The sequence below is a fragment of the Caloenas nicobarica genome, chromosome 3 (assembly GCF_036013445.1).
Source record: "Caloenas nicobarica isolate bCalNic1 chromosome 3, bCalNic1.hap1, whole genome shotgun sequence".
In the NCBI taxonomy this organism is placed as follows: domain Eukaryota; kingdom Metazoa; phylum Chordata; class Aves; order Columbiformes; family Columbidae; genus Caloenas; species Caloenas nicobarica.
Genome location: NC_088247.1, coordinates 23,552,678 through 23,567,993, shown reverse-complemented (window position 1 = coordinate 23,567,993; position 15,316 = coordinate 23,552,678). Strand labels below are relative to the sequence as shown.

Here is a 15,316-nt window from a genome sequence, read left to right as displayed (position 1 = left end):
ACTTCACTTAGATGCAGTAACCATCTGAAGGTACAAGTTGTACTATTTGGGAATGTACTTGGGAATGGAAACAAGGTCAAAAAATTATGAATAATGCAGTGCTAAGCAAAGCAACTTGAAAAGACATCAGATGTAGAATTGAGATGGTTATGAATCAGTTTAAAAATTATTCAATTGTCTTATGCATGAGCACACAAATATATGTAGTTCATATTCAGAAAAACGACAACAATTTAATATTGATGTTTCACATTTTTCAAGGATTATCCCTTGCAGTACTGGAAATGAACAGAAGGGTATAGCATAGCAGTTTTTTAAAAAAGTCTTTGCTCTGGATTTAAGAAGTTTGGTTGAATGAAGATGATGACAGTGGTAGAGGGACTTACTTTTAGGTGTACACCAATGTCATTAATGGTGATTGTGACAATGGATTTGTGACCACCTATTTAGGCTTTTGCTCACAATTGTGTAAGTTCTTTGAAAAAAACATGTTTGGGTGGAGCAGCCTGGAGTGGTAGGAAACAGAGTGCAATTCAGTGATTTAGGGACAGTAGCCTCCAGAGACCCTGCCTTGGGAAGACTGCAGTTTTTACTGCGACTCAGGATGCTGAATACCTGAAAACAGTAGAAGAGACCTGGAATCTTCCACAAATCCATAGTCAATGTAGATTTGTGTATACACTTTCTTGAATATTATTTACTTTAAGTCATACTATACTGATTGTTCTGCTCAGTTTAACATTTTTTTTTAAATTAATTTATTTCTTTATAAGGCAAAATTCATATCCAAACTCAGAGACTGATCATAGGTGAGACATTTTGCTTAAATTCAGTTTGAGCATACTCTGAGAAAGTTGTTTCTTGCCTCTGAAATAGGAACTTCAGGGCTACATAAAACTGTTATTTGATTCAGCCAGCTGTGTAAACACAGCATTTGCATGCTGCAGGACATTAAGTCTATAAACCAACGTTATTTATATTATGATACCCTATTTCACAAACGGCATCAAAGTGAATGAAGAAATTTTTTTTATATAACCAGAACATTAGAGTGAGAAAAGCAGTTACTAGCTCTTTTGATGTATTAACTGGACCAAAAAAGGAAACTGGCAGGAAGCCAGATAATGATGTATCTCAGTGGGCAAATTCTCATAAAAATAAAGAAACAAAGTGCCTTCCTATAGTATCTACACCTTAAAGCTTTTATTTCATCCTTCTATTACAGCTTCTATTGCATCAACCTGTAACGATCCTGGGACACCACAGAATGGCACTAGATATGGAGACAGCAGAGAGCCTGGAGACACAACCACTTTTCAGTGTGACCCTGGCTATCAGCTTCAAGGACAGGCTAAAATTATATGTGTGCAACTGAATAACCGATTCTTCTGGCAACCTGATCCTCCTACATGCATAGGTAATAAAATGAAATGTTAGTCTCTGTTTAAGATTAATACGGATCAGATTTCTTGTTCAACTAGTGGGCATATGATGCTCATGCTGGAGTGATGCTCTTTGCAGAACCTAGTTATTTCGTAATTATTGTTACTGACAGCCTTATTCTCAAGATTAACACTATTTTGGATGTATTTTCTTACTCTCTTCTAGTATTTAAACTTCATACAAGTTTGAAATTGGCAAAGTCTAATAGAAATTTTTAAATTAGAGAGATGATTTGGATAAAAAAGTTATCATTTAAGTTATCTCATTAGAATGGCCTTCTATATAACAATTTAGTTACATAAACTGTGGTCCATTATTTATTCTGAAAAAATTCCCAGTTCTCTTAGAGATTAAATACCCATCCTGTGCAATCCCTAGGAAGCTAAAGATATTTTTTCTGAAGCAGGATGCTTATTGGGAAGGGTAGATGCAGAGAAGGGGGTCCATGTGCCAATGCTGTTGAAAGAAATCAGATATATTTCCGTAACACCAGGGGAGGGTGGGAGATCTTCTTTCTTTGAAATAAGTTTTGGTTCTTGGTTCCATAGTTATATATGGCATAAATGTTTCTTCAAGGTTCTGGTCAGTAGACTAATAATTACAGACCTAGAATTCTTGTTGAAATGTATTTTAAGGTCATCAGTGTACCTCTTCTAAGATTAATCAACATCTGTGAAAAATTATTTGCTAGGTATAGTATTTTTTAAAATGATTTTATTTTCTTTCTTTATTTTTATTTACAATTTTGTTGTCCCTGATTCATAATTAAATAAGGACTTATTTTAAAGATCCAAAAACACAGGTACAATATCTTTTAACAGCACTGGAATAAGTATAGTGTTTTTCCTTTCTACAAGCTATTTTGGAGAGGCTCTTTCCAAAAGAGCAAATCCCCAAACAGCTGAAGTCCCTCTGTTCTCTGAAGTGTTTACAAATATCTCAAAACTACTGGGAAGGATTCAGGATAATGCAGGATGGTGTCTCTAACCCCATGTCATCTAGCGAAATTGGAGCAGCATATAATCTGAATATTGTCTTGTGGATACCTTGTGTGCACGGTATAAATAACAGTATTACAATGTTTGCTAAACATACTGGGATTATCCACGAATTAAAAATATTTAAATAAAAATTTTTTAAAAAGTTATCTGGTGTCAAAAGAAAGAAGAAAATAAAGAAGGAAAGAAAGAGAGACTACCTTTGGGCGATAAGTGTCTATTGTTATTCTTATATATATTCAAGGTGACTTTGGAAAGGAAGCAGATTAAAGTAATCTTTACTGTAATCACGATAATATTAGAAAACTTATGGGTTTTTTAAAGCCATTATATGTCATTTTAAAAATTACCATAAAGTCCTTATTTCAGTATGGTGATTTATAAATGAAAAATTATTCTCATTTAATAGCTGTACTACTCAGTGCTCTGATCATTGTGTGACTTCCAGTCCTAATTGTTAAATGTTTTCTGCTCTATTTGTACTTTATAACTTTTATCATGCTTATCGGAAGCTGAATCATCAGCACACATAAGGAACATGTGAAACATTTCCTGGAATCTTTATCTGTGAATAAAGCCAAAAAGAAATAAAAATTTTAAAATTAAAAAAAAAAATCCCACACCCTAGATTAAAAATAATGACCAAAACTACAGACCAAAAAAAAAAAAAACAGATACATAAATATATTAAATGTTTAAATAGAAAAAGAAATTAAAAAATGGGGCAGGGGGAAGTTTAGTTTGTTTTTATAAATACCACAAGGAGAATGTCTTCATGAATGTTTTCATTTGAGTTAGGAGCATGGTTTCCAAGTACATTTTCTTGTTGGTGCTTTAGTTCATGAGTTTGGGTTTTCTTAGAGCTTTTGAACAAAACTAAACTGCAAGATGTGTTCTATGAATGCATCTGATGTACTCCAACCCTAGTGAGCATTCAGTCCATTGGACCACACTAGTAATGGCCTGAAAAAATACTTGTTTAAAATGTTTAATGCAGATTCCAAGTCCTTGGTACCAACAGTTTTGCCCTACAGATGTATTCCTATCAGTCTGCATGACTTGGTAATGTAGATGCAGCCCATGTTGACAGCTGTAACTTTTAGTTAGACTCCTACGTGGTTATCATCTTTGGAATTTGATTTCCTTATCTGTTTAAAAGTAATGTTCAGTTTATTGTAAATAAATTACTATATTTGATTTTTGATTTGGGTAAAACCTTTACTTAGTGAATCAAACTAGTTTGTGTTGCATCTACAGTAAAAAGAAACTGCATCCTGAATCCTGCTGTTGAACTTTCCAGTTTTTAAAGTACTTCCAGTACATAAGAAATACTTCAGCTTGATAGAGTTGAGATTGAGTAACAGCAAGAATATACAGGACTTCCTATTTAACTTCATATTTTTATTCATTTAGAAGGAGTTTTTCTTGTGCTTCTTTTGAATATGAACAGAGCTCACTTTTCTACGAAGAATACAAAAATATTTGCTAGCTGGAACTGGGAAAGTTCTGTGATTTTTTTTTATTATTATTATTTTTGGTAAATGTAGGAGTCAATTTACTTCTATTTAACAGCTAATATATGCTTGTTAGTTTAACATGTGACCATATTCCTATTTCTTTTTACATTGCGACAGCTGCATGTGGAGGAAATCTGACAGGCCCAGCAGGAGTTATTTTGTCACCTAACTATCCACAGCCTTATCCTCCTGGGAAAGAATGTGACTGGAGAATAAAAGTAAACCCTGACTTTGTCATTGCCTTGATATTCAAAAGGTACCATTTCTAGATGAATGCCTCTGTTTAACAGGATTTTAAATGTTGCACCTAAAAATGGTATCATTTATCACTTCTTAAAGTTAATTATATTCTCTAGATAAGCCCTGGAACATACATCTAATATGTGCTATATCATTACTTCCGAATAATGTAAAGTAAAATAATACAGTTAAATGACACTTTTGATATCAAATATATTCCTGAGCAACAAAACTTTCTGTGACCTAGGAAATAAAAATCCTTGAAAAGCAATGTAAATTTGTGGAAATGTTCAATTTACATTGTCATATCTTATAGTAGAGAATTGAACTGTAGTGGAAACTCTGTCCATAACTCAGTTCCTAAAGAGTTTTACAAATACAGCCTAAATATGCTTTCCTTGGAGGGCATAGATCAAAAAAAAAAACCTGGTCAACTTAGTCAAGACATAAAAGCTGTCCAGATAATGTTGTCTCATAATTTTAAAAAAAGTTTTATTTATTCAGTGTTCCATCATCAACCTATATTTCTTGCATAGATTTTTAACATCAATTGAAGTTCGGAGATATAGTCATATTCATGTGTTACCATTTCTATTTGAATCAGGCCTATATAATCATCTTGCCTGCTATATATACAGGTGCAAATGCAATTTCTTTTATTTTTTCTGATTCTCTGTCTTTTGACCAATTGGTTATACTGTGTTTGATGCACCCCAGGATGCGGTTTGCCCTCTTGGCTGCCAGGGCACACTAAGGACTTGTACTGAGCCTGCTGCCTACCAGAACCCCCAGATCTCTTTCTGCAGGGCTGGTCTCCAGCCACTCCTCTCCCAGTTTACGCTTTTGCCTGGTGTTACTCCATTCCAGGTGCACAATCTGGCTTCTGGACTTGTTAAATAGCATCCTGTTAATCATAGCCCAATGTTCCAATCAATCTAGATCCCTCTGCAAGGCCTTCTGTCCCTCAAGAGAGACAACAGCACCTCCCAGTTTGGTATCATCAAAAAACTTGAAAATGCTGCATTCAACTTCTGCATCCAGATTGTTGATAAATATATTGAACAGAACTGGCCCTGGAATTGAACCCTGAGGAACACCACCCCATTGAGCTCTGCCCTTCAGCCAGTTCTTCACCCAGGGAACTGTCAACCCACTCATCCCACAGTTGGACAACTTGTTCGAGGGATGCTTTGAGGGACAGTATCAAAAGCCTTACTAAAATCCAGAAAAACTATATCCACCACCTTCCCTTCATCCATGAGGCAGTTGCCTCACTGGAACAGGATGCCCAGAGAGGTGGTAGATGCTCCATCCCTGGAAACATTCAAGGCCAGGCTGGACAGGGCTTTGCTCAACTTGATCTGGTTAAAGATGTCCCTACTATTCCATGATTCTATGACCTTCTCATAGAGGGATATCAGATTAGTTAAACAGGATTTTCCCTTTATGAACCCATGTTGACTGTGCCTGATGATAGCACTATTCTTTAAATGCCTTTCAGTAGTACACAGTATAATCTACTCCATCGTTTTTCCATGAACTGTGCTTAGACTAGCAGGTCTGTAGTTCCCTGGGTGTTCTCTTCCTTATGCCCTTTCGGTAGACTGGAATAAAACTGGCTAGCTTGCAGTTAACAGGGACCTTCTCAGACTCCCAAGACCTTTGGTAGATTATTGGGAGGGGTAGTGTTTCTTTGATATCTGCAAATTCTACTTTCTTAACATACCATTTTCTGTTATTTTATCTAAAATTTTTCATTCTTAGGCAGTATTCTACAGTTAATATCTGTACTATTCTCAAGCAACTGGCTTTGAGGAGGTCACAGTGTCTGCATAATATCAGAATGTGATCTGAGAATAAAGACATGCAATATATTTTGTCGAATGTGTATTGGCTACTGAAAGGGCCAATGAAATCATTGCCCTGTACTATTTCTTTTTCCTTGGTTTTGGTCTGTAGACTGCTCTTCTAACTCTCAACTAAAAATTCTCTGTCTTAGCAGAAGTTTCAAAACATTTTTCTAGCTTCTCTTTAAAATAGGGCATAAGATATTATTGATTATATGAAGCCACTTGCATTTGACTTTTCTTAGGAACACTTTTTTTCTGCTGATTTCTTATCTAAAGATATTGTTCCTTTTTTGTCTTATTTGATTGGGGAAAGTTTGTGTCTAACAATACTAACTGATGTAATAGAAAGAAAAAATGCTGATCACCACACTTTAAAAAAAAAGCCTTTTTTTTTTTTTTTTTACAAAGATAATTAGAAATAAAATAATCCACTCAATTCACTGAGTCCTCATCTGCTTCAGTGTTCCTAGTATATCCTTTTATCTATTTCTGTATAAATTTCTCATATAAGTGCCGGTGTTTTTATAGTTTCTCAAAACTCATCTCAAATTCCTCTGAATGACATTCCATTCATAATATCTTCATAATTGCTTTGTATAAGCATATAAATGTCATCAAATATGGCATAGCTTAAATGGTTTAGTGAGAAAAATAGTTCACTTTATCATAATTCTCTGGTATAATTTGGGTATGAACAAAAGCAACTTCCAGGATAGTGGTCTGCCCATTTGAAAGCATGTTGTTTTAAAATGGTGAATCTATGTGATGGGTAGATTTAATATCATCCAGTTTAGCCAACTAAAAGCTGGATATTTAATTTAAGCTAGTTATCTGGATCATTCCTGTGGCCACCAGTGAGAGGCAGCCTTTCTGTAGCAAGTGGTCCATTCCATCTTGAGAAAGGCGTTTAAGACAGGTAGAAGGATGTGCTCGGTTTTCACTGACTGTACACAGAGCCTGCATGATGGCCTGATGGTAGATCTTTTGGGAAGCTGAAGGTGTTCAAATCAAAAGTAAAGAGAATTACATTTAAAGTTAGTAAATTTTCACTGTGAATCATATATAAAAAGACTTTGATTTCTGGAGAAGAAAATGTATTAGGCGGAAGATTGGCAGCCACAACCACAGTAGTGTTGAACTCATGAAAAAGAAATGAAGACTTAATTATCTTTTTCCTTTATTTTCAGTTTCAATATGGAACCCAGTTATGATTTTCTACATATTTATGAAGGGGAAAATTCCAACAGTCCTCTAATTGGAAGTTTTCAAGGCTCACAGGCTCCTGAAAGAATAGAGAGCAGTGGTAACAGTCTGTTTCTGGCTTTTCGCAGTGATGCTTCCGTTGGAATGTCAGGATTTGCCATTGACTATAAAGGTACTGTTCCGACCATAATCTGTGGAAACATAAAGGGAAAGAAATGTTGTTTAGTATTTACTGAGACTCAAATCTGTTTACTTCTAGAGGTACTCATAGTGACCTGCCAAATACCTCTTTGCATTGATGTAGGTTTTAAAAACTGTTTTCTGTAAATGTGTGGAGGAACACAGAAATCCTCTCTGATGAAACTTCTTTCACATTGCTTATGCACATTTTCATCTCCCAGGAAAAAAAAAAAAAAAAAAGAGTAGATATAGAAGATGCACATCAAAAGTAGCATTTGGAAAAAAAATGTAGAATAATGGAATTGTCATACTCAATTAAAATACATGACTGCTTCTGCTTCCTTGCTGATACATACCAATACATTTTCCTTTCCACTTTGTTGCTGAATCTACATGCACATTTTTGAATAACTACTGCAGGACAATATTTGCATTTTTTGGAGAGTATCCATTACTAGCCAGAGAACGGGTCACCCTGACTAACTATTAAAGACACATCTCACTTCAAATGCTGGTTTCTTTTCTGGTCACAGATGCTGTTTCTCACTTGATTGTCATCTGTGCTGACATTTATCAAACTGTTTTTCATCAGCAGAGATGCTGCCCCAGCTTCTTATTCTTGAAAATAGAAGCAAACCACATTAATATACATGTCAAAAAGGAACAAAGGAATAAAAAATATATGAAGAATATAGAAATAATATGCCAATGAAAGAGAGTGAGGTTGAAAAGAACTATTAAATCATTTTTATATTTAGTCTTCATCTTTCATCCACCATCATGCATTATTCTCCATGTTGGCAAGGCTTTTCTTTCCCAAGTAATTGTCATAGTGTCATAGACGAAATCTTAGTCTGTTTGTTCCTACCTAAACTTGAAACAAAATGTAAATAAAATGGGGCAACAACTTGTTCCAGGAAGTCTTGTTGACCTGCAAGGAAAGAAAATGACAAGTTGAGCAGAATAATATAAAGAGATAAAGATGTCCATTGAAAATGTGCATACACATTTTCACTGTGTGTGCGTTTTCTGTTCTCAGCATAGTCTGATATGTGTGCCTCTCTGCAACTGAGAGATAAATGAAAAAAAAATAAAAATATAACATATGAGAGCAGAACAAGATATTTTTAAAATTATTATATTAAATAGGCAGTATGTTTGTGCTTAATAATTAAATATCTTTATTAAGTACATTATTTGATATTTTATGTAAAATTTATTACTTTACATTTCTGATTATGGACATCCAGTTTTGTTTTCTGGTAATATTCCTTGACTTTTTCATTAAAATCCATGTTTTATTAACATTTAATAAAGCAAAGATGCATGCTGTAAGCTTTGTCTATGAATTTGACTCTGGAATTTCATAGAAAAAATCTTTGCCAAATCTTTGCCTTATAAATCAACTTTATATTAGGTGCATCCTTCCCTCCAAAGAGTTAACATGTTTAGGAAAATATAGTTTATAGAGGTAATATTACACAATATTTTCATAGATTTTAAAGGATTGAGTTGTGTTTAAGCCTTTTGTAGGAAAAAGTATTGCACAGTTATCAACAGTATAAAATTACTAATATTTTGTTTTAATTCTTTGGTTATAGAGTGCTTCATGCCTAAATCCTTCTTATTTGAAAATCATCTAAATCATATACTTGAAACAAAGTCATTTCTAATATGAATTATTTTTTTCCCATGTGTTTTCTGTGTATTTTAACTTGCCAAAAAAGATTAATGAAATAACAATCTTGTTAAAATCAATGCTGTACTCACACTGACTTAAAGATTTTGTAAATATTAGCTCACGCCAGAAAAATAACTGTTCTTACTTTGTCAGCCTTCAAGCTCCAGTTATTTTTAGATCTTCTTAAATATGAAGCATAAACATTTTTGATGTTTACATTATTCCATGGTATGCTAGCTTTTGAACCAGAAATTACTGAGTACTGTGCATGGTACTTTGTTAAAAAACGTAACAGTGTTAAGCAGTGAATTCTAGAAATTGTAGTTTTTCTTCTGCACTACTAAACTTCATTGGAGTCATTCAGCTTTTAGATACTTCCTCTCACAAAAGGTAGAAAGAAAATGCTGTTGGTTAAATCCTCTCAGTACAATTTCCTTGGACAGATTATCAATCTAATGCAAACATCCATGATCTTGTAGTAAGCATACAGAATTAAGAAAAATATTTTAATAAGCTGTTGAAAAATGTAAACTGACTGAAAAAAAACCAAAACCAAAACACAATGATAATTGTTAAGTTTTTTTGTTTGTTTTTAACAGAAAGTGTATCTAGATTTATTTTAATTCCCTTTAACAGAAAAACCACGGGAAGCTTGTTTCGATCCTGGAAACATTATGAATGGGACAAGAACTGGAACAGACTTTAAGCTTGGTTCAACTATTACTTACCAGTGTGATTCTGGATACAAGATTATCGATCCTTCAACTATAACATGTGTAATTGGTGCAGATGGAAAGCCAGCATGGAACAGAGCATTGCCATCTTGTAATGGTACGTACTGTTTTCTTTCCACTTCCCTTGTCCCTCCAGTGAATTCAGAGTTTCTTAGTCCCTCAGTCTGTTTATAATATTTTAATGCATATAGCTTGTATTGAAAAAAACCTGAAGTTAAAAAATAAAAATGATGATGATATGAGTTTTGGATGATAGCTGAGTCATTAAAGTATTGTTTTACCTATTCAAAATATATATTTAAATTCTGAAAACAACACATTGTTATGTTCATATTAACAATTACGATGTAATAAGTCCATTTCCATGGCTTTTCCTCTACATCAATTTTAGTGTAAGACTTTGTGATCTGTGTGACAATCCACATAAAATAGACTAAATACTAATTATGAAGTATTACTGGCCTACCCATATGTTATTTTTATTCTCTTTGTATTGTCTGTTGCCAATTTATTGTTTCTTAGGCTGCAAGTAGGGGCAGTCCTTTCAACAAAATGGAGCTTCAATATATGGCTGATTTATAATAGGGATTTGTCTGTGCTCCCACATTGTCTCAAGTTGTATTATTTTCACGTGTTACCTTCCTAGTGCTAGTAATTCAGAGCTGCATTTTAAAAGGATGTAGCAGCTTAGATAATGTATATACTATTTGAATTGTGCTCAGAGCAAGGACTGGGGACTGGAAACAGGTTGTTAGACTTAAGTTGTTTACTATTTCCAGGCATGATTTTGGTTCACTTTTCAAAATTTCTTTGTCACAGTGCAGGAGTAAGCATGGAACAGAGCCTGTTCCAGTAGGCTACCCACATATGTTTCTGAAGGTGAGAGCAGTAGTATTATAACTAGTACCATTACAGCTGTTTGCTCTGGCAAATCATGCTGTTTGGTCTCAAGGCCAAAAAACAGGCTCTTGTAGTGTTTGATGTCCAGTGTAGCCATATCCTAAGTCTATGTCTAACTCCTAAAGGAAAAAGGTGTGGGAAGCTAGTGCAGTGGGTTGCAGATGATCCGTTATGCTTAATTCCTACGTCTCTCCATGATGTCATCTATGAAAACACCACTCTACTAGACTTCAGTACAAGTTTCACATTATTTCAGGCACTTTGGATTGTAATCCCTGCCATGATGCACACACAATACCACACAAAATAAGGATCATAGAATTATTTTGTTTGGAAAAGACCCTTAAGATCATCAAATCAAACCATTAGCCTGACATGACTAAGTCCACTTCTAAACCATACCCGTGAGTGCCATGTCTACACTTCTTTTGTAATAGATGCCTCCAGGCATGGTGGCTCAACCACTTCCCAGGGCAGCCTGTTCCAGTGCTTGATGACCCTGAAAAAATATTTCCTAATAACCCAACCTAAACCTCCCCTGGTGAGATATGAAACCATTTCCTATTGTCCTATCACTTGTTACTTGGGAAAAAGAGACTGACACTCCTGTCACTATAATCTGCTTTCAGGTAGTTGTAGAGAGTGATAAGATCTCCACTGACCCTCCTTTTCTCCAGGCTAAACAATCCCAGTTCCCTCAGCTACTCATCATAGGAATTGTGCTCCAGACCCTTCACCAGCTTCATTGCTCTTCTTTGAGTGTGCTGCAGCACCGCAATGTCTTTCTTGCAGTGAGGGGAGCAAAACTGAACACAGTATTAATCTGGATTGGTCCCACTAATACAAATATATACTTATACCTACACACACAAAGACACACACACACATTTTTGTTCGCATATATGTATACATGCACAAACACACACATACATACACACACATATGCATATATCATCTAAAACAATCTTTCCAAAGATGGGCAGCATACCCACAGAATTATGGATCTCACCGATTTAAGGAAAAGTATAGAGACTGTAGAACCACTCTGTAAAGAAAATCAGTAATTTACCAATGAAACAGAGAACCCAGAACAATGAAAAAAGTATGCAACATTTATTTTCAAGCTTTTTGGATTACAGCAACAGGTCAATAGCTGCAGAATAAACAGATTTTCCCATAAAAATGAAATTACTCTAGGTACATTTTTGTAATTTATATTATTGTTATATAACCATCAAGGAAGAAAATTTTTGCAATGAGGGTGGTAAAATAGACTATAACCATTAGGTAACTATAGATCGGTCAGCCTCACTTCCATCCTTGGAAAGGCGATGGAACAACTTATCCTTGATGCCATCTCAAGGCATTTCAAAGGATAAGAGGGTCATTAGGGGCAGTCGACATGGCTTCACCAAGGGGAAGTCATGCTTAACCAACCTCGTATCCTTTTATGAGGACATAATGACGTGGATGGATGATGGCAAAGCAGTGGGTGTAGTCTATCTTGATTTCAGTAAAGCATTTGAAACAGTCTCCCACAGCATCCTCACTGCTAAACTGAGGAAGTGTGGTCTGGACGATCAGGTAGTGAGGTGGACTGTGAACTGGCGGAAGGAAAGAAGCCTGAGAGTTGTGGTCAATGGAGCAGAGTCTGGTTGGAGGCCCGTATCTAGTGGAGTCCCTCAAGGGTTGGTACTCGACCAGTACTATTCTATACATTCATCAATGACTTGGATGAGGGAATAGGGATGCACTGTTAGCAAGCTTGCTGATGACACAAAGCTGGGAGGGGTAACTGACACGCCAGAGGGCTGTGCTGCCATCCGGTGAGACCTGGACAGACTGCAGAGTTGGGCGGAGAAAAAGATAATGAAATATAACAAGGGCAAGTGTAGAGCCTTGCATCTGGGCAGGAACAACCCCAGGTTCCAGTATAAGCTGGGAAACGACCTGTTGGAGAGCAGTGTAGGGGAAAGGGACCTGGGGGTCCTGGTGAACAGCAGGATGACCATGAGCCAGCACTGCGCCGTTGTGGCCAGGAGGGCCAATGGCATCCTGGGGTGTATTAGGAGGGGGTGGTTAGTAGGTCAAGAGAGGTTCTCCTTCCCCTGTACTCTGCCCTGGTGAGACCTCATCTGGAATATTGTGTCCAGTTCTGGGCCCTTCAGTTCAGGAAGGACAGGGAACTGCTGGAGAGAGTCCAGCGCAGGGCCATGAAGATGATGAAGGGAGTGGAGCATCTGCTGTGTGAGGAAAGGCTGAGAGAGCTGGGTCTCTTTAGCTTGGAGAAGAGGAGACTGAGGGGTGACCTCATTAATATTTATAAATATGTAAAGGGTGAGTGTCACAAGGATGGAGCCAGGCTCTTCTCGGTGACAACCAATGATAGGACAAGGGGCAATGGGTACAAAATGGAACACAGGATATTCCACTTAAATATGAGAAGAAACTTCTTCTCAGTGAGGGTAACAGAACACTGGAACAGGCTGCCCAGGGAGGTTGTGGAGTCTCCTTCTCTGGAGACATTCAAAACCCACCTGGACGCCTTCCTGTGTAACCTCATGTAGGTGTTTCTTCTCCGTCAGGGGGATTGAACTAGATGATCTTTTGAGGTCCCTTCCAATCCCTAACATTCTGTGATTCTGTGATTCTCTGAAAATACTAGAACAGGTTGCCCAGAGAGGTGGTTGATGCCCCATCACTGGAAACATTCAAGGCCAGGCTGGACGGGGCTCTGAGCAACCTGATCTAGTTGAGATTTCCCTGCTCACTGCAGGGGGTTGGAGTAGACGACCTTTGAAGATCTCTTCCAACTCAAACAATTCTATAATTCTATGGTCTCTGTGGTGGGTGGGGAACAGGCTGACCGGCAACCTGTTATGAGTGAGATCCCCCAGGGATCGATGTTGAGCCCAACACTGTTTAACATCTTCATAAGTGATCTGGATGATGGGATCAAGTGTATAGCAACGAAGTTTGCCAATGACACTAAATTGACCAGGGAAGTGGACATTTTGGAAGGGAGAGCCAGCTGCAGGGAGACCTGCATAGACTGGAAGAGTGGGCTAACAAGAACCTTATGAAGTTCAACAAGGACAAGTGTAAAGGCTTGCACCTGGGAAAACATAATCTACAAGTGCAGCACAGGCTGGGACCTACCTGGCTGGAGAGTAGCTCTGTGGAAAGGGACCTGGGGGTCCTGATGGACAACAAGCTCAATATGATTTAACAGCGTGCTTCTGCGGCAAAGAAGGCCAACAGGGTGCTGGCATGCATTAGCAAGGGCAACACCAGCAGAGATAAGGAAGTCATTATCTCTCTCAGCACTTGACAGGCCACACCTGGAACATTGTGTTCAGCTTTTGTCTCCACTATACAAGACAGATGTGGACAGGCTGGAAAGGGTCCAGAGAAGGGCCACAAAGATGATCAAAGTGCTTGGAAGCCGCCATATGAGGAAATGCTGAGGGAATTGGGTTTGTTCAACTTTGAGAAAAGAAGGCTTAGGGCAGACTTCATTACCCTGTTCCAGTATTTAAAGAGTTGCAACAAAGAAGATGTAGACTCCCTGTTTACAAGGAGCCACATGGAAAAGATGAGGGGTAGAAGTTACTCCTGGGGGCATTCTGATTTGACACAAGAGGGAAATTTTTCACAATGAGCCATTGGCTCCAAAATCAGCCATTGGAATAATCTTCCCAGGGAAGTGGTGGATTCCACCTTTACTATAGGCACTCATGTTAAACATGTTGACCACCATCAACAAAATAGGAGGAATTAGGATGGATTTTTTTTTTTTCCCCTCAGGGATTTTTTTATTCAGTAACTTTGCTTTTTAAAATATTTTAAAGAAAAATAGAATTCTTTTTCTCCATAACGTGAATATTTAGAGCACATGCAGCAGCAGATAGAATGCAGAATGAAGCTTTTACTGTGACATTGCAAAAGCTTAGCTTTGATACCTTATGAAAGTAGACTTGTAGAACAATTATATTTTGTATTATATAACAAGTTGTTATAAAACATTAAGTAATGTAGAAAAACAAAAATGACCTGTGATTCACCTTGGAAACTGATACACTTCTCATTGAATTTTTTGGTTGTTTGTGTCTTTTACACAAAATTCAAATTTAAATTTAAAAATCAACATTGTTTTTCTTAACTTTTTAAACCAGAATTAGCATCCTATTTCTTAAGAAATATTTTTCTCTTAAAATAATATCTATGATTATAACGCTTTATAAAATATGAAATAAAAAATTAGGGAAAATGTTCTTTAGAATTATCTTTTTTTTACAGCCAGAAATAACAGTGTACGACAGACAGACAGAGCTCCTAAAACAATACCTGTATTTTAACAGAAAAGACATCAATATCTCATACTGAGTTCATTTTGAGGATCATCCAATAGATAATTAAAAATGTAAAGTATTACAAAGGGTTTTTTTTCAACATAAATCACTTAGTACTTTATTGAGAATAACTAATACAGGTAACTTTCTTTTGATTTGTTAAAGCTGTTCTATATTCATATAACACAAATGCTGACACAAGGGATAGAGGATAAATT

At 36.5% G+C, this 15,316-nt stretch overlaps 1 protein-coding gene across 1 annotated transcript in view; it reads left to right on the top strand.

The window, feature by feature from the left end:
• Window positions 1–15,316, top strand: part of CSMD1 (CUB and Sushi multiple domains 1) — a 1,102,582-nt gene that overhangs the window by 912,294 nt on the left and 174,972 nt on the right. Inside the window, 4 exon segments of the mRNA XM_065633007.1 lie at window positions 1,226–1,417; window positions 4,076–4,214; window positions 7,236–7,423; window positions 9,749–9,943. Of these exon segments, the coding sequence (XP_065489079.1) occupies window positions 1,226–1,417; window positions 4,076–4,214; window positions 7,236–7,423; window positions 9,749–9,943 (714 nt within the window).